The sequence below is a fragment of the Amphiprion ocellaris genome, chromosome 13 (assembly GCF_022539595.1).
Source record: "Amphiprion ocellaris isolate individual 3 ecotype Okinawa chromosome 13, ASM2253959v1, whole genome shotgun sequence".
Classification (NCBI taxonomy): Eukaryota; Metazoa; Chordata; class Actinopteri; family Pomacentridae; genus Amphiprion; species Amphiprion ocellaris.
The window spans coordinates 29,656,649-29,679,157 of NC_072778.1; the positions used below are offsets into that span (position 1 = coordinate 29,656,649).

Sequence of the window (22,509 nt, forward strand, 5' to 3'; positions counted from 1 at the left end):
TGCTTTTGTTTTCCACCACATCATAAGAACTGTGGTAAATTGAGAAGTTAGGGTGATAACTCATTAATAAGCCAGTGGGATCGATTTAGACAGAATCTTTGCACGAATCTAGACAACAGTGAAGTCACTGTTAGACTATGTAAAATAACTTGTGTTTGACCCAACTGCAACATTCACGACTGCAAACTCCACCCGTATAGTTTTTGGCATGCTGGAAAGCAGCGCTGTAGTAGCAGGGAGACTTTTGAGAACAATAGCTGAAACTCTGGATCCAGGTTCCTGCAGTGTTTATGTAGGTAAAGTACCTGCAATCAAAAAGAGAAGTGGTTTGGTGTCAAGAAGACAAACTCAGTCACTCATATCCACGTAAACATGTCAAACCCTTCACGTTTAATAAGTAAGCTTTATTCATTAATGACTGATAAGGCACATCCAACCGCTTTTCACATTCACCCAGGAGTAGAATCCAAGTGACCCAGGCCAGGCACATCCGTACAAACATTAAACGATGTATTATGTGCAGTAGTAGTCACATGCTATTAGTATGCCCTCAGCGGTGTCATGGACAGAAATATCTAACCCTGACTGTCGAAGGTCTTAGCTTCTTAGGAAAACAGCAGTAATTCCTTACATGTTTTTGCATGTTTTGATGATTTTTTTTACAATAGTTTGTGCTGTTTTAAGGTTATGGAAATTGACCTCAAAATATTATGCAAGAAAATCGATTTTTTTTTTCCAGTGACAAAGCAAAAAGTTCCGTAGCCCTTCATTGGGCAAGTGATCATATTTGGTAACATCCGCACACATTAAGTACGACGTTGCTCCCGTGTCTCAGTGAGGTCGAGAACCATGTGATTTTCACCCAGCCAATCAGCAAAGATCACTGTACGTTACAGCACACTACATTGTGGTGTTTGACCAATCAGCAGAGGCCTGGAACCTATCAAACTTTCTCTTTTCTCCGAAGTTGGAAAAAGATGGACTTGTGGCTCAATCCTCTTCCATATTTGCGATCAAAATGTCAAAACTAACCATGGTTAGTTGACGAAACTCACACATTTTACGGTTGAGTAGTTGTGCTAAGTGGTGATATATACATTTCTTGAAATGTTTAGTTTGTTTGTTTTTTGTTTTTTTGTTTTGTTTTTTACCACCAATGAGCAAGGAACCATATATGGTAACTTCATTGACCTTGAATTTCAACTTGAAAATTAAACATTTTGAAAAATGTCACAAAAGTAAAAAAGTCTTATGCCCTCCAATAACACTCTACAGTTGAAAATTTTGAATTTCAAAGTATTTCAATAACTTTCCTAGTACAGTAGGTTGCACATGGTAGTAATTTAAGCTTTTAAATAAACAAAGATTGAGTATTGGACAGCATTGGTGCACCGTGCATGCTTCTCTCACTCGCTATATACACACCACACACACACACACACACACACACACACACACACACACACACACACACACACACACACACACACACACACACACACAGAGACACACAGGGCGTTTCCCTGTTTGCAAAAGGAACTTCCCTTCGCTGCAAGCCACTGCTATAGTCATCTGTGTGTGTGTGTGTGTGTGTGTGTGTGTGTGTCTGTGTGTGTTGCAGTGTGAAAATGTCAAACTGCTCCAAAGCCTTAAACCTCTGATCACTGCTGATGCAACACAGTTCTTCCTTTAGTAACACTGACTAAAGAGTGACCACTGTAGCTTAAAGTCTAAAGTAGTACTATGTAATTTACAGTATGTAAATATGCCACTACTATGTTACTTTGACTATTTAGAATATTTTGGTTTGTCTGACCTGCGTAGTTAAACCATACCAATGGAGGGAATCAAGTGTATCAGAGCATACCTTTAGCATTTATTTGTTAACCTCTCAGGAACATTTTCATCATAACTGTCAAAGGTTAAACCAGTGGCCATGCGCTCCTTAGTTTCACTTCAGTATCTCTGGTGACACTATGTTGAAACTAGAAAACAGCTGGTTGCAAAGCCATTCCCAGAGTGAATCACTTACACTTCCTCAAATCTTTCTGCTCTCAGAGGCATGGCTTCCTGTTCTGTTATCCACATATCGTCACTCTTATCTTACTAATGTGTGAATCTGCTGACCAAAATGTAAAAATATGTCCAAATGTGGGTTAAGACCAACCTACTAGTGTCTGGTGCAACCAGACTAACCACAATTCGACACTTCCTGCTGCTGCACAGCAAAAACTGATGGAAGAATTTATTCAACAAAAGATCAACAATACAGTCTGTTTATAGTAAAGTTATTGGTTTCTTTTTCATATTTAAAACTGGACAGCTCAGTTGTGTAAAGCATTGTTTTAACACACTATTACACATTATTTGAAATTTAAAATAAAGGTCATTTCAAAGCATTGGTGACTGGAGGTTTGAGCTGAGACGCAGAGGGAAGAATCATCCTCTATCTTAGTCTACAGATACACTGTTAATGCTTGTTTTAGTTGAATCAGATAGAGAATGGAAGAGAGACAGAAAAAAAGGAGAGGAAGGAGAGAGAGGAAAGTGAGACGACAAAGGAAGGAAGGCAGAGGTGCAAGAGAGGAGGGGAGGAAGGAAAAACAAAAGGGAGACAGATGAAAACTAGCGAGAGAAGAGGAAAGCATCCCCTCATGAGGCTTAGAACTGTATGGTTTGCGCTGATTACCCGTGTGGGCAGTCGAGCAGAGAGAATACGGGAAGTCTAATGGCTTGAACATGCATAGAAAGAACTGTTCTCCTCACTGTACTTTATAAATGCCAAAACTATTATGAATACACTAGTGGTTTAGTACTGTATGTCATTACAGCTTGAGGAATGGCAAAATTCAGATTTTAAAAAAACAAAGAAAGAATTGTAGTAGTCAATGTGATAGAGTTTGACATACTCAGACTTTCAGTCCCTGAGAGCTTCAACATTGCTGAATCCTACAGTCCCATAATGCAGCTTCCCTGCCTGATCACTGCCTTTGTCTGTCTACCTCAACATCCCACGTTTATAGCGCAGGCTTCTTGTGAAAATATACATTTATTGTAATGCTACCATGTGGGGTATTTTTCATACAAGCTACCTGCAGTCACAGACTTTAGGACTTTATACTAGAGTAGTTTTCTATAAATGCGTGACATGAACATGCATTTTCACTGAGGAGTCCTTATTCCAAGTTGCGCTAAATAGTATTTTTGTGTCAACTATAAAGCAGTAAATGTATTTGTGTTATGGGTTATTGTGAGGAACCCCCAGAAAATTCTCACCCATCTTATCTAGGATCGGAGAGGCTGATAATCAGTTGACCCTTAGTACTCACATTCACACATAACATGCACAGAGCACAGTGGGAGTCACTTCAATTTCTCAGTTCTGCTCTTAGAACAGCGCGATGAATAAGTTATAGTTGAGCTTTTTGCAGTATTATACTCAGTATAATGGAAAGCATCGACTCTATAGTGCCAGCTAGTGAAGGTTCCATGTGAATAGACTGTTGCTCCAGTCAAAAAAGGGCACACAGTCAGTTGTGTTTCCATCACTTTAGAAGACATTTCATTGACCTACATTTACTGGAAAGTTATCCTAGCCCTAAAGATAACCACTCCATGTCTAAACTTTACTAACCTACTCTAGCCTAAGCTTAAACCAGCTTCAGTCTAGCCTGGAACTAAGATTGATTTAATTGTAGGGACTGGCTTTTTGTCGCCAAAGGGGTTCTGATCCCCACAATGTGAAAGTGTAAAGTATAAACATATTTATGTCCCCAACAAAAGTAATTTAAGTACACACTGGTTTCTACTTTTTACCTTTTATACTTTATAAGTTTATATTTTTTGGGGACACTCAATGACATAATCTCCTCCTTAGCCACTTATTCTACTCAAGATTTCATGATTCAAGGATTTTTATTTGAGACATGTTCATGCAGTATGGGCAGTAAAATGCAAACTGACTGTTATCAAGGCTGTGCAATAACAAGAATACATTATACAGGAATGATCTTTAAAAACAATAGAAAAAATGTCACAAAGAATAAAAAATTTGAAAAAAAAAGTCAGATGTCAGTTTTTCATTTTGTCAACATATCCATATAATGTGTTTTTTATATGACAGAAGAGCAAAAATAAGCAGTTGAAGCCATGGTTGTGCATTTCTACCTTCTCAAGAAACAAAAACACTAATTCAGACATTCAAAATTTCCAATTTCCATTTCGAACATGCATGACTGAATTGCTCCAATACAGCAACTAGCCACTGTGTAGCACAGAGTAGTTTTACAGTGTTTGACTAGAGTCATGGATGAGCTAGTGTGCTTGAGCTGCAGTGAGCATGGAGAGAAAGCCATGGACCTTGTGGGGTAGAGTTACATCTTAGCTATTTTGAGGCGGGATAAGATTATTTTGCAAAATTTTCTAAATATCTAACTTCGGTTCACAGAGATGAGCTTTTCGAGGTTTAATCACTTACTGGAGATGGACTTTAACCATTGCAACTAAGTGCCAACCCTGACCTATATCTAGTACTACTAACCTGAATTAAAAACAAGAAAACATGAAACAAGTCTACTCGCAGGATTGTGAGCATTACTTTGAAAGTGAAAAATGTCCTTACAGCAATGTTTTAACACCATTTGTCCTCACAACCATAGAGGTACACACACACACAGGTACAAGTATGCGGCCTTTAAATAGCAACATTCACTTTGTACTGGAGAGTCCAGCACTGATGCAGTCCACCCAAGCATAAAGTACACATATGTAACCAACAGACTATTCTGTAGGGGACTCGTACAAAGAGACAGCAGAGGGAGATGAGGGTGAGACACAGATTTACACAGAGAGAGGGGTGAGACAGGAAGTTAGAGACAGATGCAGTAAGAGCGCTTCTCTCATTTGTCCCCTGTGCTGCCTGCATTATAAATGTCTCTCCTGTATCTAATTAGCATATGCATGAATATATTATAGTGACCTTTTCACTGACACGGTATTTGTAGCATTCCCGTGTTCTGGCACAGTGTATGTGTGAGTTTGCATATCAGAGAGCGAGTGACAGCAACGTATCAGGCATTTGTATCTGAATTTATTTAGGTTTGATTCCTATCACTTTGCATCGTAGTGTGTGTGTGTTTGTGTGTGTGCGCGTGTGTGTGTGCGTGTGTGTGTGTGTGTGTGTGTGTTTGTGTGTGCATGTGTTTGTGTGTGCATGTGTGTGATTCATTGGACTCCATGGTCAGAAAGTGCACAGGCTTTCTCCAATTAATGCTGGTGGAGAGTAGAGAGCCCTTTCAGTGTGTGTGTGTGTGTGTGTGTGAGTGCACCAGTGCTGCATATTGTTAATAAGTAGCTCACTTGAGAGTAGAACATTTCACATTTGTTAGTTGTGGTGGCAGCAAGCAGACACCATTGAGTCTGAGGGGACAGGAAGGCCATTTCCTTATTTATCACAGTCAGGCCGGTGGCTGCTTGTGTGCCACAATACTTTGCAATTATGGAGACAGTGTCCTTTACTTGGGGACAGAATCAAGGCTGGAATGAAGAGGGGTCAGCGAGCCTCACAGAGCACAGCTCACATCCAATATCCAAGTGTGATTTATACGAGAAGAATATCAGCTAATTAGTTATCTGACAGCGAGTTTAATGGCTGCTGTCCAGGCAACATTTTTTAGTCTTTTCAGCATAAGGTCTGAAACATTTAAATGTTTGTTAATAGTTGGATTTAAGAGGAGAACACTCTTTACTAATACAGTGATTCAAATGATGCAGGAGCCCAATCAACCCCCCCAACACTCCCATACCATGAATTGATTTCAGGGTTTTCTGCAGGATTTTACAGTGAATTCCTACTATTCACAATCTTTTTGTGCTGCTGTCTCTCACTCGCTACTGGATGTTTCAGGTCTTTTAAAGAATAAGCAGAAACAAATATTAGCAAGTATTAGCTACCTTTCTTCAAAGATAGATATTCTTCCTAGCAAGCAAATTGTTTGCTAAAAGCTCTTATTAAAACTATGGTAATTTCAATATGCTGAAATGTTATTGTGGAATTTTTGCCCAATTATACCAAAAAATTCTGCCTATTTCTGCTTTAATAGCTACTGTACAGCATCGTGATTTGGACAAAATGTAATGGTACTGAATTACCATGCTTGTTTTAAATAGCTCCATATGGATTAAGTTTCACGATTCAAAGACCTCTTCAGGTGCAAATCCATTTTTTTACTTTGTTACTGCATCCATACTGTGTTTTCATATGACAGATGACATGTTGTGGGCGATGTAGGCAGTCAATGCAATGCCTGAATGTTTCCACCTTGAAACTCGTAGTATCCTGATGACAAAAAACACAGATTCAGACTTCTGGGGTTTCATATGAAACAAACACTAGGAACCAATCCTGTCACGTTGCAGAGTGAGGCTTGTTCTTCCTCTGATTCGGTTTCTGGTTCAAACATGTATGGCTGAATTACCGGTACCAGTACTTTTGTAGTTTTTAGCACCGGATGTTTCTCACTTCCTTCTGCACTTTAAGCACAAATTATATATGATAAAATCTGTGTACTGTAATATTTAATATTCTGTAAACTTCCCATTTGGTATTTACTGCGTTCTGCCAAGATATCCAGACATTTCCTATGTTTAAATCTTTTTCTCTTGAGTCATAAGCAAAAGCAAGTCTGGGTTGCAAGCCAGAGCATCACAAATGGATGGTATTTGCAATAAATGATGTAATACATGTTAAATCAGCGCATGTTGAGGAAAAGAAGTTCAGTTTAATTCATTTCCCTGGTGTTATGATCACAGGGAAATTGAATACTTGTGAATGTAGCATACAGTACTATGAGATCCAACAATAAAATAGTATTAGCACACACACAGCTGGGTGTATGACTAATGTCTTGAGTCTAATTCTTGTAAACTCCTGAGGTCTTCTCTGATGTGGAAACAGTTGATTTAGACACACAGGTTTCAACACCCTGCTGTCCTCCATGGCCAGCTATACAATGGAGAAATTATTCCTGGAAAGAAGTTGAGTGTTTGTAAGGCTTTGTTGCAGAGAAAAGAAAACATAAATAGCTACATATTTAAAATGAAGTGTTATTCTCAAGCTCTCCATTCATCTTAGTTGTACAGTTTTTCTCTGCATCTCTGTGTCTGTACCTGAATATTAGCTGACTGATTGAGTGTAGTTGGATTTGTCATGCACGCACACACACACACACACGCTCAGAGCTCTGTCATACATCACAGCTTAAAGGCTTATAGAGTAGCTACTCTAGTATCTTGTCAGCTTTCTGACTCATGACAAGGTTTTCAATTTTCCCTTTTTCACCTGACTGCACTTTACAGCTCCAGTCCTCTTTGCTGGCTGACTCCCTCCCTCGCTCTTTCTCTTTCTCTCATCTTGCGTCATGTCTTGTTCTTTCTGACTGTGCTTCTTATAAGAAAATGAAATTAGTTAGACACAGCCCTGTTCTCAAGTATTGAAAACTATATCACAATACAAGTATTCACTCAGAAGATTTTCTAATGTATCTGTCCGTATGTGTTGTAAGGGAGAATACTCGTTGGGATTTTTGGGCTGCTTATACATTTCACTGTGGACCAGTTGTTTTAATCTGGGGATGTAATCATGCAATACTTAGTGCCTAATTTAATTATATTAAATTGCCGCCCATCTTTCTTTATTGTACAGTTGCGCTTTTTTTGTCACTGCATCAATCCTGTTTTCTTGAGCACCCATGAATGTAATTCTGTCCTGCACATGAAATAATCCTGCTAAATTGATAGCATCACATTTTAAGATATTTAATTTTTATATGTGGAAATGGCAAGGGGAGTTTTTTTCACAGTCTAGTTCATCCAGCTTTGACTGCAGCTTGACAGCTTATTTTTCTCACCATCCACTCAATTCACTTTGCTTTGCATTTGTTTTCTTTGTGTCCAAATCTTTAAAAATATGTCCGTGGATCAGTGTGGACATGATTTGTTTGGAGTGGGCTGCTTGTTCTTTAAAATCTGTCATGACCTGAACTTGCTCTTTATGTTTGCCTCCAGGGTCGTCATGTCAAGACAGGTCAACTGGCAGCTATTAAAGTCATGGAGGTCACAGAGGTAAAAGTGCATCGCATTAAATCACGCACACACACTCTCCCTTTCACTTTGTCCATATTCTTACTTCATCCATTCCTGTTCTGTCACCCATCTTTTGTGAATATTAAAGAGGAGAGCTCATGAACGTTTTCGGATTCATACTTTTATTCATCCTCCTCTGACATACTATTTGTTTTACAGCTCAAAATACCTCTCATTTAAGTTGCAGTGGCCCCATATATGGCACTTTCTATTTGTCTTTACTCAAATATTGGCTTCTCAAATACATCCTGAATGTTCCAAAATATGTAAGTAGGCAACAGCAACATCCCATTAAACAGCCTGAGCAACGACGTAAGCAGCAAGGCTACAGAACAAGCAGCTGTTTGCAGAAATGCATGGATGATCTGGGGAAGTGGAGGTAACGTTGCAAATGGAGCATTCAGAACAGACTGAAGCATGGACTTCTGACTTGTAGGGAGAATTTTTACACATTTCAGCACAATTATTGATCCAAAAATGATACAAAAGACATGGTTTGTGTCCCCAAATCCTACAATGCCTTTCTTGTTCCTTTTGTCTACATCACAATGAAGCTGTAAAGACATTCCAGCTTGTAGTAGATGTCAAATTGTAGGGCGGAATCTGTAATGGGTTTTGACCAAATGTTAACAGGGGCTGCAGCTTTTGTTGCTTGATGGTTATTAAGTCCCTACAGCATGAAACAGCAAGTAGGATCCATACGAGGGTCTTCAAAATGAGAGAATTGGGTGCATTTATGCACAGCACAACAACAGTAATTTACTAATTACTTATCCTTGTAAATTCTCTCTGACATGGAGACAGGATGGAGCAAGATCCAACAATTGTGTTCTCTTCTTTTGCTCAGATAAGTGAGCTGTCACATGCCGATTTACAGTTTCTAAGCAGCATCTAAAGCATTTGTTAGATAATGGCTGTCCTCAGTTTGAGTCCTGAGCTCCATGGCAGCTGTTGGTAAATTTTTATTTTACTGTTGGTGAAGTCGTAGCTAGATTAGCATTACATATTGACCATGTTTTCAGTGCTTAGAAAGTCAAACATATACTAGGCTGTTAGTTATTTGTACAGTTTGATAAGCTGCTATTAGTTTAGATTTGAGTGTTCTATGCCTTGAAAACCGATTATGGAAATTCAACATGATAAGCTTTTTCCATATGATCTACACATGATAATAGTGCAGCTGAATGACCTATTTTTTCTTTCTATGAGGAAGTTTGCTCATAAACAAAAATTTGCTCAAAATTGACTCAATTACGGGAATTTCCCATAAGCCTTGAGTCTTTGAAATGTCCAAAGCTTCTAGTCTGAATTTAAACACTCATGGATCACCCAAAAAAGTATCATGTTGCATGTTAAAGTAGTGAATGATTATTACAAAATAGACAAGACACAGATGGATTTCCAGCAATTATAAAATCTTTCACAAGACAATCATTGTTGTTCTATAACTGTGCAGGCTCATATAATGCAGCGTGTTCAGGGACTTGACAATGGTGTTTATTTCTCTTTGAAATTAAGGTTGAAGACAGCCAGCTTTACAGGTTTAGAACATCTAGAGAAACAAAGAGAAAGGGAATCAGTGCATCCATAAATATTCAAATTAAGTAGAGAGAGAGAAGCAGTGTTAAAAAGTGGTCATGATCTATACAGAAATGGGTATAATTAGTCACTTAGTTTTAAGGCACCAAGAAATGTTTATAAGATATTTAGAAGTCTTCCTCCCTTGTTCAAATTCTCTTTTATTGCAGCCATTCTCTGAGAGGTAACATTATCCCTATAAAAGATAGAATGCAAAATATAATTGGGCTGATGTATTTCCTTTAAACAGTTTGCCTTGGAAACAATTACAAAAATATTGCAGCATTTTTAGATCTTTGCAGTAGTGAAAAGGTTTAAAAACTCTTTATTAGACTAAATGTCTGGCTTTGTGGTGCACTTCTTCTCTCTACTTTCCCAATTCAATTCTCCCTCCCCTAATTCAGGCCATTGAAATATTGGAACTATTACAATTCATTTGACAACCTCTCCTCAAAAGACACGCATGCAGCAAGGATCAAACAGGAATCTACTTTAATATACAGCCAGCCCAACAAAATTAAATTACAAGAAGAACTCTACAGTTCTCAGAGTTGCACCAATAATTCTTGTTTTGACCCAGAAGTAGTTTTTTTATTAGATTTCAGGTGAATTTTCGTGATATTAAACTTTGCTCACTTTACTGTTTTTAAGCTACAATGTTGGATCATTTTGCCAATATAAAATATTAATAACTTATTGTACTGGAAATCAATTTAATGTTAAAAAAGAATCTCCCTGAAGCTGTATTTTGAATATCAGTGGTTGTGTTATGCTTACAGTCTGGAGATGGATTAAAGACGCCTCCTTTAACACTTAGTTTGGGTCTAAATATGGGGATGTTTTGCCTTGCGGTGTTACAGCAGCATGTGGAGACAAAGTCTCAATACTTAATATTGCATGATGGATGTAGAGTAACAGTGCAAGAATAATTAGTTTAACATGGGCTACGAATAGAACGTTGCTGCAGGTTGTGAAGCAAAATAAAGCAGTGTTTGACCTCAGTCTGTTGTTTTTAAATGTGCTCTTTAAATAGACTAACTTGACTTTACACATTTTATGTAAAATATAGCTCTGAAAACAAACAAACCATATTTCCTCAAATAAAAACTGGATAGTCTGATGTCTGACAGTGGCCAGCACGCGTGGTCATGTTTCACAACAAAAGCCTTGTCAAGAAATTATGCTCACTAAAATGCCAGGACTTTTAATTTGAAATGGCTGTCCCACTCATTGCAGCATTCAAACTGGTGTGTCAGGGAAGTTCTTGGTTTGTAACACAGAATGTATACAAAAAAAGAGTGAAGCAACCATGGCATAAATCATACCCTGCTTTATTGACTGTTTTACTCTAAATGGGACCTTAATTTACAAAATGAACATCCCACTGTATTCAAGGAGACTTAAAACTAGCTATTGAAACCATAAACTCCTTGTGAAAAATTTTACTAAGGCAGTAAATCAAGTGCGAAGTAGGGTCCTTCTCTTACATACTTTTATACAGTCAGACTTCCTTTTGCTTCCAGAGGTGTTGCCTCCTTCTGGACATTATTACAAAGCAGGCTTAAGGTACTTTGTTTTCAGACCTGCATTGCTTCATGTACCTTTTTACGTACCATCTGTGGTTTCATTTGCAAAGATTTGGAACTGAGCTCCAATGTTATGCATGTCCTGAGATACTGATTTTTTTTCTGTTCTTGTTCCAGTGAGTTTAGACCTCAGTTTCCCATTTTGTGTTTTATTTATCTTTTTGTTCGATTAGCTGCAATATCATAAGCGCAAAAGATTGCTGGATAGATCAGCATCCCTTGTCAGCAAAAACATTTATATAGACACATGATTTCCTCTTTGTTACAAAAAGCATCCCTGTTTTTTTAATGTCTGAATCTGTCCTCAGTGCAGTGTTAAAAGCGCAACTGAGTAACTTTAACAAAACAAATAGTAGTGGATTAAAATGAACCTTCATACTTAAATATTAACAATTTAACTGATTTAATAAAGGGATTTAGAGTCAAAGGTCTGCCACTAATGCAAGTCTGCTTTAAATACAGGTAAAGAAGTAAATAAAGACCCTGGCAGTTGATTAATCATGTGATTAATCAATGTAAAATTAAGTGGTGTAATTAAGTCATTTTTACATATTTTTACATGCATGTCTTCAGAGAATGCAGTGTTTGTAGAGTGATCCACCGATTTGGTGTATAGTGAAATATCTCATCAGCTACTGAAAGTTTGTAGACATTTGTGGTCATCAGAGGATGATCTAGGGCAAAGGCAATGGTGCACATGCTCTTCCAAGTGGACTCTCATGAACTAGAAAGGTAGTGTAAATTGCATCTGTGACTGTAGTGTGTGCAAGGGAGTATAATCAAGGCTTAACTAAATACAGCTTCACAGGGCTGCTTGCTCTGCTGTAGACTTCTAGTGTTTCCAAACATTGTCCAGTTTCTCATTTGGTAGGATTTCCTTCACGTGACAGACAGCTACGTCTCTTTTGGTTTTGGACTCTTATGAGACAATGTTATAGAAATTTGTGATGGCCATTTTTCATATTTTTTGCACCAAATGATGATTGATTGAAGGACTATTAAGCAGATTAATTAATGTGAAATCTAGTTAGAGGCAGCCTTAGGAAATTAATCCAATGCAAGTGTGGGTTAAGCAGTTTTTCTGCAGTTTATATGTCAGAGTAAATTTCATCCCAAATTGGTTTGCCTTGAAACATTTCTCTACGCTTCTTGTTTCTTTGCTGTTGAGTGGACTCTGGGTCTTCTTTGTTTCAGACAAACTCTTTAGCAGGAAATGCTTGGCTATTATCTGCCTTCTCACACAGACTGCAGTCACTGGCAGGAGGCTTTGTGTTTCAGATGGAGGTGAAAGTTCAACCTCTGCCTTGTCATTTTCTCCCATCCTGTCCTGTGGAGATTTAAAGGAGGGCACTGACTGGGAGAAGCTCTCCGTTGTTTCCTCTCTTCTGATTAACAACCACATCCAGCTTCTCCAGCTCCACTCTCTTTCCTCCACCTCTCCTCTTCTCCCCTGCTCTCCTCCAGGCCACAGTAGATTTAGGGGTTCAATGAATTGGACAAGTCACAAGTCATTTCCGGGATTTATAGTGAGAAAACAGAAAGCGCCGCAGTGTTTCCTCTGCTCCTGCTTTTTGTCCTTGCGTGTCATAACATCGACCAACCTTAGTTGTTTTGTTGAAAGATGTGAGTTGTTGAATTAAGGCCCAGTAGCTGGGTGAAGGGTTGTCTGGAGGTTACGTGGCAGTCTGATTGGAGACGCTATCTGTCTGGATGTGTTTGTGTTGTATGGACTCCAGTAATACAAAATAAGTTTTGCAAAGTGCCACCTTTACACCTTTTTTAGATAAACCTCAGTGTACAAACAAGATTCTGAAGCAGAAGGTTGACACTTTTATAGTAGCCTCCCTTACATCTAAGCTGCTCTGAGAAAAATAAAGCAGAAAAGTTATTCCAACTTTGAAACATCACATCCCTCTGCCATGTGTTGCCATTCAAGGATTACATGAAATGCCTGTTTAATCGCATTAAGATTTTAACCATTTGCATGTAGTTTGACTCAATCTGTGTCTGCTCTTATGTTTAGGAGGAAGAAGAGGAGATAAAGCTCGAGATCAACATGTTGAAAAGTTATTCTCACCACAGAAACATTGCTACATATTATGGCGCCTTTATTAAGAAAGGCCCTGCTGGACAGGACCACCAACTCTGGGTTTGTAAAATACTCAGCTCTTTTATTGGTTACTGCTATTGATTGATAAGCAAACAAATTAGTCATTTTTTAACAAGTAAATGCTCCCCTTTGGGTATCCTCCTGTATGGTTTATGCTTTTGATTTTGAGACCATAAGACAGTAAGATTTATAGTTATTTTAAGGCATGTCTAATGGACATCTCTCTCTTGTTGCTCATCTAGTTAGTGATGGAGTACTGTGGAGCTGGCTCTGTGACAGATTTAGTCAAGAAGACCAAGGGAAATTGTTTGAAAGAAGACTGGATTGCTTACATCTGCCGAGAGGTGCTCAGGGTAAGATCAACGGGGAAAAAAAATGCATATGCATAAGCACTTCAGTCATACACAACATGTAGCTATAACTAATAATAACTGACATTTATATATTCATCTTTCTGTCTAAACTCTGGTGCTTCTGAAGACATTCAGTCCTTCTCTTGAAATTCTCTAGAAGTCAGAGGAAGTGAATGCATTTCTTCTGAAAGGCTGCACAAATATCAATATCATGATTTTTTACTCCCTAAAATTGACATCGACATCCTCAAAGAAATTCTTTATTAGTTGAGCTCTATTATGTAAGCATAATTACTAGGAGATGTGGTTATTATAGTTGGTCCTCGGGTGATTATAAAGGACATTTTATGTCAATCTATCCAGTAGTTGACGTAGTTGACCCAGAAGCGCAGACTGAATTGATTTAAGCTGCTGAATGTTTTTTGGAGGTTCTTCAAAGTGTAGTCTTTAGTTTTCACTTGACAATATCACTCTACTACACGGTATTTATCTGTGGTTGGATCTTTGTTACAGAACTGCTTACTGTGAGCCAAGTTTGCATCCACATTTCATGCACATTACCACCCGTTACTGTTATACAAATATTAGGAGTTCAGCGCTTTGAGATAAACATTTCTTTAGTTGTGTCCTGTTTAAACACTGCAGAGCTGTGTAATATGAAGAACGTTACTGTATGTTTATTCACGTTGTCTATTCCCTTTGTATTTTAAAGAATAATAGTTTCATGGCATATATTGATAATGCTCGTGTCTAGCTTGTTTCTTTGGCTTTCCATTAAAGAAACTGGTGTTTTTTATTGAATTAATAATGATTTAACTGGAAGAGTTAACGTCCAAACTGGGCCAGTTCTTCAGATACAGGACACCTAATATATCCTATACAGAAAATAAAAATGACATAACTGTCACTGTGTCACTGTGCAAATCTGTAGTGTAAATGTTTATGCATGTGTCACTTTTGTTTCATTGCTTATGTGATCTCGCATTTGAACCCTCTATCCTAAACTAACTGTGCATTCACAAATACATAATAATGTAACAGTAAGGTACAACAAGAATCACAAGTTTTGGTAAAGGCCTTTTTTAATGTTCGCCCAAACAAAGGTTGCAATTGGATTTAAGATGCAAACTGAAGGCTGAATGATTTACTGCTGTTGTAAAAGAAACATAATGCTACTTTGCGAGTAGAGAAGAAGCCAAACTGACTGATTATTCTTTGTGTTCAGGCAGTTATTCTCTCTCATGTTGTCCCAGTGAGACTCACAGGGAATAATCGATGTATTTTTTCATTTATATACTTAAAAGAGCCGTTTAAAACACATGTCTGTGCAGTGTTATGGTTATCATTATGAGAGATCACAAGGTCCTGAGAAAGACTGCAGGATGTTTGCACTACTTTCTGCACTGGTGTTTGTGTTTGTGGCTCTACTAACAAACCTACACATTCACAAGCAGTACATCAGCAAAGCTCAAATATGTCCATCCTCAATGTTGTCATTATCAGAAGTGCAGTGGAATTTAGCAGATTTTTTTTTAGAAGTAAAAACTTGACGGACAAAGGGCTCTGGACCGTCGCCAGTGTTTTCTGTGCTGCTGTCAGCCATGCTGTCTCCCCATTGTTTCAACATCACAACATACACACACAAACACACACAGACATCGCGGTGAAGTCATTGTCTGAAATAAGACTCACTTCCTCTGTTTATTTAACCTCCTTTGAAGAAGCGAGAGTACAAACACACACAGAGAAGCACACACACTGAAACTGTGCCACTGAGTCGTAGGCTGAGCCACTGAAAAGCAAGGATATCCACAGTTGCGTTGGGAGGGAAAAGCAGTGCAACGAGCTTGAAATACATCCCCCTTTTTATTCAGTATTCCCTCAGACAAGACTCATGATGCAACTATTCTTTGAGGGCGTCTTCATATTTATAGTGGCGGTGGTCATCTGACTGTGTGCTTATGTGTGTGTATTATTTGTCTTCCAGGGCCTTTCCCATCTTCACTCCCATCATGTGATTCACCGAGACATAAAGGGCCAAAATGTTTTGCTCACAGAGAATGCCGAAGTCAAACTGGGTATGACACATTGACACATGCACTGTGGTTCTTCAAGCACATGTGCATAACCCCAGGCAGAACTGCAGAACAATCGCACAGTCATGCACACATACATAAATCACACAACCACAAAAACGCTTCATAAATAAACAAAGGTCGTGGTTGTTTTCGTGTATGAAACTGTCCTACATTTCTAATGTTTCAGTTGACTTTGGCGTGTCGGCTCAGCTGGATAAGACGATCGGCAGGAGGAACACTTTCATCGGTACTCCCTATTGGATGGCTCCCGAGGTCATCGCATGTGATGAAAATCCAGAAGCCACATATGACTACAGGGTACTCAGTTACACAGCAGCGGACATGTTTCTGACAAGTTTTTATACATTTTTAGTGACTTTGAGTGTTTCCAAAAATTGTTCGACAATTAAGGTAGTTCTAATGAGCAAGGGTGGCCAAATTTGGAGAATGTTTTCGTTCTTTATTGTCAGCTAATGCAGACTGTATGTGATGCTGCTGGACTATGAAAACAAAGAAATGTCCATCCATCCATTATCTATACACCGCTTAATCCTCATTAGGGTCGTGAGGGGGCTGGAGTCTGTCCCAGCTGACTTAGAGTGAAGGCAGGGGACACCCTGGACAGGTCACCAGTGTATCCCAGGACTACTTATAGAGACAGACAATCACACTTGCATTCACACCTACGGACAGCTTAGAGTCACCAGTTAACCTCAGCATGTTTTTGGACTGTGGGTGGAAGCTGGAGAACCTGGAGAAAACGTGGACAAAACCCACATTGCACAGGCAGAACATGCAAACTCTATGCAGAAATATACCGGGGAGGCCAGGACGCAAACCGGGGATCTTCTAGCTGCGAGACAAAGTGCCACCAAACCACCAAGCCACTGTGCAGCCTAACAAAGTATTGTGAACGATAATATCTTAATGTTGCATTTAATCAACCACATAAAATAACAATTACAAGACAGGTTACAATGAACTGCTGCTTAGCTCGATTAATGTCTCATTCATGCTTGTCTTTTAAAGTACCTCATACCTGGAAAACTTCCAGATGTGATTCAGTTGTTTACAGTTACAGGATGTCCATGCAGCCGGTGCAGTGAAAGCAGCGTGGCTCACTGGCGTGGATGTTTTTACATTCTGTTAACACAGGATGTGTTCATACAGAATGCTGAGTTGCACAAGCGCCGGGTTAGATAACACTAACTGTAGTTATGCCAATAAAACAGAGGAATATAGACAGTAAATGTCAAAAATTGCTTCAGGATGCAGTTGTACGCACGTAGTACAAGTGGCATCTGTTTCTCCAGAAACATGGCTATAATGTCTGTTGTGTAGACAATCTCCAAAATGTATGCAAGTCTTAGTTGTCTACAACCTAATTGTATTTCCTCATGATTTCCTGGGCTAGATGCAAAACAATGTAAGCCCTACTTCTGGCTACAAGGTGGTAATGCATCTGAAGCCATCTGAGAACTCCCAATGATGGAAAAAACATAAGAACTTCTGCGCTGTAACAGTTTAGTTACCAAATTTACAGTTTTACAAACAGCTTGCAGCTTGGCTGACAACTATCCATAAATTTAACCAAACACATGGCTGATTCACATGTTTGAGCTACTCTACCCCGCATAGATCATTACGTGGCTGCACTGTTGAGGGATCAGAAAAATACTACAATAACCATGTTTCTGTAACATTTTTGTGTGCATTTTGAAACATTACATTAGAAAAGGTAATGGAAACTGCAAAATTTAAAAATATAAACATCCCTAATTTCTCAAAAGGGTTGACATTTAACTCAAATGACTGACAAGCTGTTACAAAAGAATAATTAAAACTTTTCTGATTGAAAATGGTGATATTCTTCTGTTGACAGTACATATCCTAGCTCATTATCTTTGAAGCAGTTGTTAGAAATTATCCTAATTCAGTTTCTTTAATTCGTACAACATTTCAGAAGTTTGTTACAAATTCACTTGGTAATTATACAGAAACATGCAATGACAGTAACTAAGTATTTACATCTTTTCAACATCTGGCTAGAATATAACATTATGATGTGATTTGAGCAGTTGGATTTCAGTGAGCTCTGTCTCTGGGATGAATTTACACTTGACGCTTTGTGATATTTGGTAGCTATCCAATCTGTCAAAAACTTGCGAAGTGACTAAAGCTACAGCTGCTTCTAAGTCTACATCGTCACATATATTCAACAGACATATTTCCATAAATATTCATGAAGCAAATTGTCACTGACAGAACATCTTTCAAACAAATCCAAAATCTCTTGTGATGCACTTCATCCAAAATTTTCATCAAAAAGTTTCCATTCACTCTGACGTCAGGATATATCATAGTTCACAGAAACACCCTTAACATGTATGCTGTTCTGGAGGTAATTAGATATGAAATTTTTGAGTCCAGTACATCACTGAAAAGGAATCAACTGATCCTTTTAGAAAATGCCAGAATTTTGGCTTGATGATGTCTACTTTTTGGAAACTGTTTCTGCAATTCCTGGATCTTTCTATGCACAAACTGATTTACTATTTGAATATAAAGAAGGCATCCAGAGTTAACAGGAAATGAATAGAACTCAAGCTAAGCTTTGTGTGTGCTTCACTCTTAACCTTTTCCTGTCTCTCCTTCTCAGAGTGACCTGTGGTCTTTAGGCATCACTGCTTTGGAGATGGCTGAAGGAGCACCTCGTAAGTTAAAAATACATCCACACATATGCCTGATATGTGGAACTGGTCATTTTTCTGGTTATTCATTGTGTATATATCCTCCTAGGTCTCCTTTTTCCTCTGCTTTTCACTACTTTCAGCTTCATCTTTTCATTTATTCCCCTCTGTCTTCTTTCTGTGCCTGGTTCACTCATGACGACTCTCTCTCTCTCTCCCTCTCGCAGCGCTGTGCGACATGCATCCAATGAGAGCGCTGTTTTTGATTCCTCGAAACCCTCCACCTAAACTGAAATCAAAGAAATGGTAAGCCTGTGAACACACTCTCACACACAGCGGGATGTAGACATCAGTATTTAGGTTTTCTCTTCTGAAAATAGGGCTTCTAAGTAGTCTTTGTTGTGGGTTTCATGCATCAAACCATCAGACAAAAGATATTTCTGCCCTCTCTTCTCATGAGGAAACTGAAAGCTAAAAGTCATGGGCATGGCTCGACATGTTAAGATAAAACTTTAAAACCTGCGAGACTCTTGGCTCTTCGTTAAAGTGGACACACTGGAAGGTATACGTTGGTGATGCCATTTTTAATCTCAGTCAGGGTTTGGTTATGAACGTCTTCCCCACTTCCTTCTACTTCTCTTCCATATATAATGGATAAGGTCTTCAGTCTGAACTCTTTGTTGACCTCATGCTGTCTTTCATTCAGTATTAATGTAATCAGAAACACGATTTCATAGGACAGCTTTTAATAGCACTAAAGTCTGGGGTGCAGCGCTTCCTCCTTTTGCCTCCAGGCCTCCCCAAAGGCTGTAAAATGAAGCAGCCACACATATTCCTCAGTACAGATAATATACCCATCGGATTTTAGTGTCTCCTTGGATGCTGCCTTAAAACTTCAACGTCAACTCCACATTTCTTACGGAATTTTCTGTGGTAATACTGGAAGATGTGATTGGTAGCTTGCAGATTTTTGGTGAGTTGCAACACGTTTAAGACTTTTGTGAATTTTGATGCTGTCATTATTTATATTTGTTTACTAAATGTGCTGTTTTTTAGACTTGTATGTTACATATTTAACTGCTGGAAATGGCTTTTCACGTGATTTTGACTTCATATTAATTTATTCAATATCTTATTTTGCACGTCCTCTGAGTTTTATACTTTTGAAACACGTTTGCTATTTTAATTGTTTTTAATTACGGTGTGATTGTAAGCAAGACATTAAATATGTGTTGCTGTGAGTTTCATGATAAGACCTGTAGTCAATAAAATTATTTCCACCCACTTAACCAGTGAAAAACAGGTGTTGTCAGTTTGTTTGTGGGCAAGTGTGAAATCGCTACTCAGTTAAGGCACTTCCCATTTGTTAACTCAGGATTATTTATAGTCTGCTTTCAGCAAGCCTTTTGACCGCAAAGTGCTTTGCAGATGACGACTATCACACATCTGACTAAACATGAAAAAAATGACAAACTGTAATTTAGTATTGATGGCTGTTTGCAGTTCTGAAATCATGAAGCTTTCAATTAGTGGTTGTGGATTTAAAGAATTACTTTTACTCATTAAGGTTGCATTGGATGAGCAAGGCTTAATCATGTCAAGAAAAACACAGCACTTGTTATCAAATCTAGTTTCAGGGATCTCAATATTTTATGAATTAAAAGCATGTTGAACAGATATATTTACAGTGCAGATTATACATTGTAGGAAGTCAGTGCAACAAAGCTTGGTCCACCTTTCATTGTTGACATTCAAAATTTACATTTTTCAATACTTCATATGTCCAACTTTACTTTTAATGACAGACTCAGTCCTCCTCGGCATGAATATCAGTGTTTAACAAATTTCTGGAGAGATGTTGTGGAGGGGTTGGGTTGCTCAGCGTGTCTCTTTAAAATACCCTAAAAGTGTTCTATTGGATTTCAATCAGGCAACGTTCTAGGTCTGTGTGGTTTGGATTGTTATCATGCTGGAATATTCCTCTTCTGTCAAGCTTCAGCTGACTGAAAGCCATCCTGTCAGCCAGTATTTTGGTATATCCGCAGACATTCATGTTCCATTTATAAATGCCTCACCAACACCTTTTTCACTCCTGCAGTCCCATATCATCACCCTCCCACCTCCATGCTTCACTGTCAGGACTATGCATTCACTGTGTTAGTCCTGACTTGTGACTGCATGCCGAGCATGCTGGACTCCAGCTGAGTTGAGCCAGTTTATCTTATCTGAACAAAGAATGTGCACTCAAAATTCAACAGGCTTCTTTTCATGTTGTTGAACAAAGTTACATCTTGCAGTTTTGTGTTGAAGCAAAGGTTTATTATCTTGAAAACCTTCCTTAGTAATTGACGATATACAATGTCCCACAAATTGCCTGGGATTGTTGTTGATCCCTGTGCCAAGTCTGTGGCACTTGTCTCTCTGTTTTTCTGAGCTATATTGTACAAGTAGTTCACTGTCTGTGGCATCATTTTGGGAGAACAGCCACGGCAGCTCTGATTAGTGGTACTGTGGCTTCTATGCCTCTTCATTACAGCTTCAACTGTGTTTCTACTGATTTTTAGTTCCTCACCAATTTTCCTGTATCCTTTTGTGTTATTGTGAAGTCTCACAATCAGATTTTTCATTTCCTCTGGCAATTCTGCCATGATGTAGACATGCAGATAGATACAGCCTATAGATTCAAAAACTGAAAGAGTTCTGGTGTTCACAATCCATGTACAGGCAGTAAGGCTAATTGGAAATAATAGGTATACTCAATTAGTTTTTTAGTAATCACAAGTTTTCTAACTTGATTACAGGTGTTTGTTTTTCCTGTAGGTGCCTGTATTTTCAGTATAGTCTTTCTGAAGTAACAGTTTTGGATTGTTAAGAAGGAATCGTCAACTTGCCAACTTGGAAATAATGCAATTATTTTTGAGTAGTGTTGTTACACAAGGGTGTACTTTCTTTTGTTGCATGTTGTATACACATTTCATGTAGGTTTTTGCAAAACTGATTTTCATGTTCGCATTTTTGTGTCTTCCTCCCTCTCTCTGTATTTCCTCTGTCTTTCTATAGGTCAAAGCGTTTCTTGTCATTCGTCGATAGCTGTCTGATCAAGAACCATCTGCATCGACCCACCACGGACACCCTGCTGAGACACGCCTTCATCAGAGACCTGGCTAATGAGAGACAAGTTCGCATCATGCTCAAAGATCACCTAGACAGAACTAGGAAGAAGCGAGAAAAAGGTGAGAACAGAAGGATGCAATAATTGAACAATTACAGAGTTAGGGAAACAACCTGAATTTTCTTCTCTTCTTCATTTCTTTCATTCTAGTCATCACCGCAGCTACTCTGACTCACAGGATTTCATTGCATTGAGTCAGTAATTGTTCAGTTTTTGCTTTTGCAGATTAACTATTTAGCTGATAAGTTTATGAAGGATGGTGAATTTTGGCATTGGCTGGTGTCACGGTAGGGTATTTGAGCTGCTTTTCGGCTACTTTGTAGCATTAGTAATGCATTAAAAAGTGATAAGGACAAACAAAAATGGCCACATGGGTTTGAATATAGACAGAAAACATAAAACATCAATCTAGAGGGTTCACAGTTGGACACTATGTAACACAGAAAGCACAGAAAGCCTGTCCTGATTAAACAGCCAAGTTTCTTCTAGATCGAGATCATCTCTGCACTGCATCGCTTAATTAATAGGATTTAGTTGCTTGAGCCACAATGAATTCTTTGAGTAACTGACATTATTTCAGGGACTTTTACAAATCAGTCACATTACAGAAATATGTTACAATGAATTCCCCACCTTGTTGTACAAATTCACTCCATTATGCGGTTTTCAGGCCAGCCATTGTGGAAAAAGTAGCACCACACTGCACACTTGAGCTGAGAAAGTGAGCCAGCTATGCACCGACAGCACAGCAGCTGCTTTGCTCAGACTGTCACAAACACTGCATTTCTGCTAATTTATAG

General features: G+C 38.5%; 1 protein-coding gene across 3 annotated transcripts in view; it reads left to right on the top strand.

The window, feature by feature from the left end:
• si:zfos-2326c3.2 (misshapen-like kinase 1) overlaps positions 1-22,509 on the top strand; it is a 75,225-nt gene that overhangs the window by 5,540 nt on the left and 47,176 nt on the right. For all 3 annotated transcript variants that reach the window (XM_023267061.3, XM_023267069.3, XM_023267078.3), the window contains exons 3-10: positions 8,065-8,121; positions 13,330-13,455; positions 13,659-13,769; positions 15,757-15,847; positions 16,035-16,165; positions 18,507-18,561; positions 18,765-18,843; positions 21,598-21,770. In XM_023267061.3, the coding sequence (XP_023122829.2) occupies positions 8,065-8,121; positions 13,330-13,455; positions 13,659-13,769; positions 15,757-15,847; positions 16,035-16,165; positions 18,507-18,561; positions 18,765-18,843; positions 21,598-21,770 (823 nt within the window). The remainder of the gene's footprint in view (positions 1-8,064; positions 8,122-13,329; positions 13,456-13,658; positions 13,770-15,756; positions 15,848-16,034; positions 16,166-18,506; positions 18,562-18,764; positions 18,844-21,597; positions 21,771-22,509) is intronic.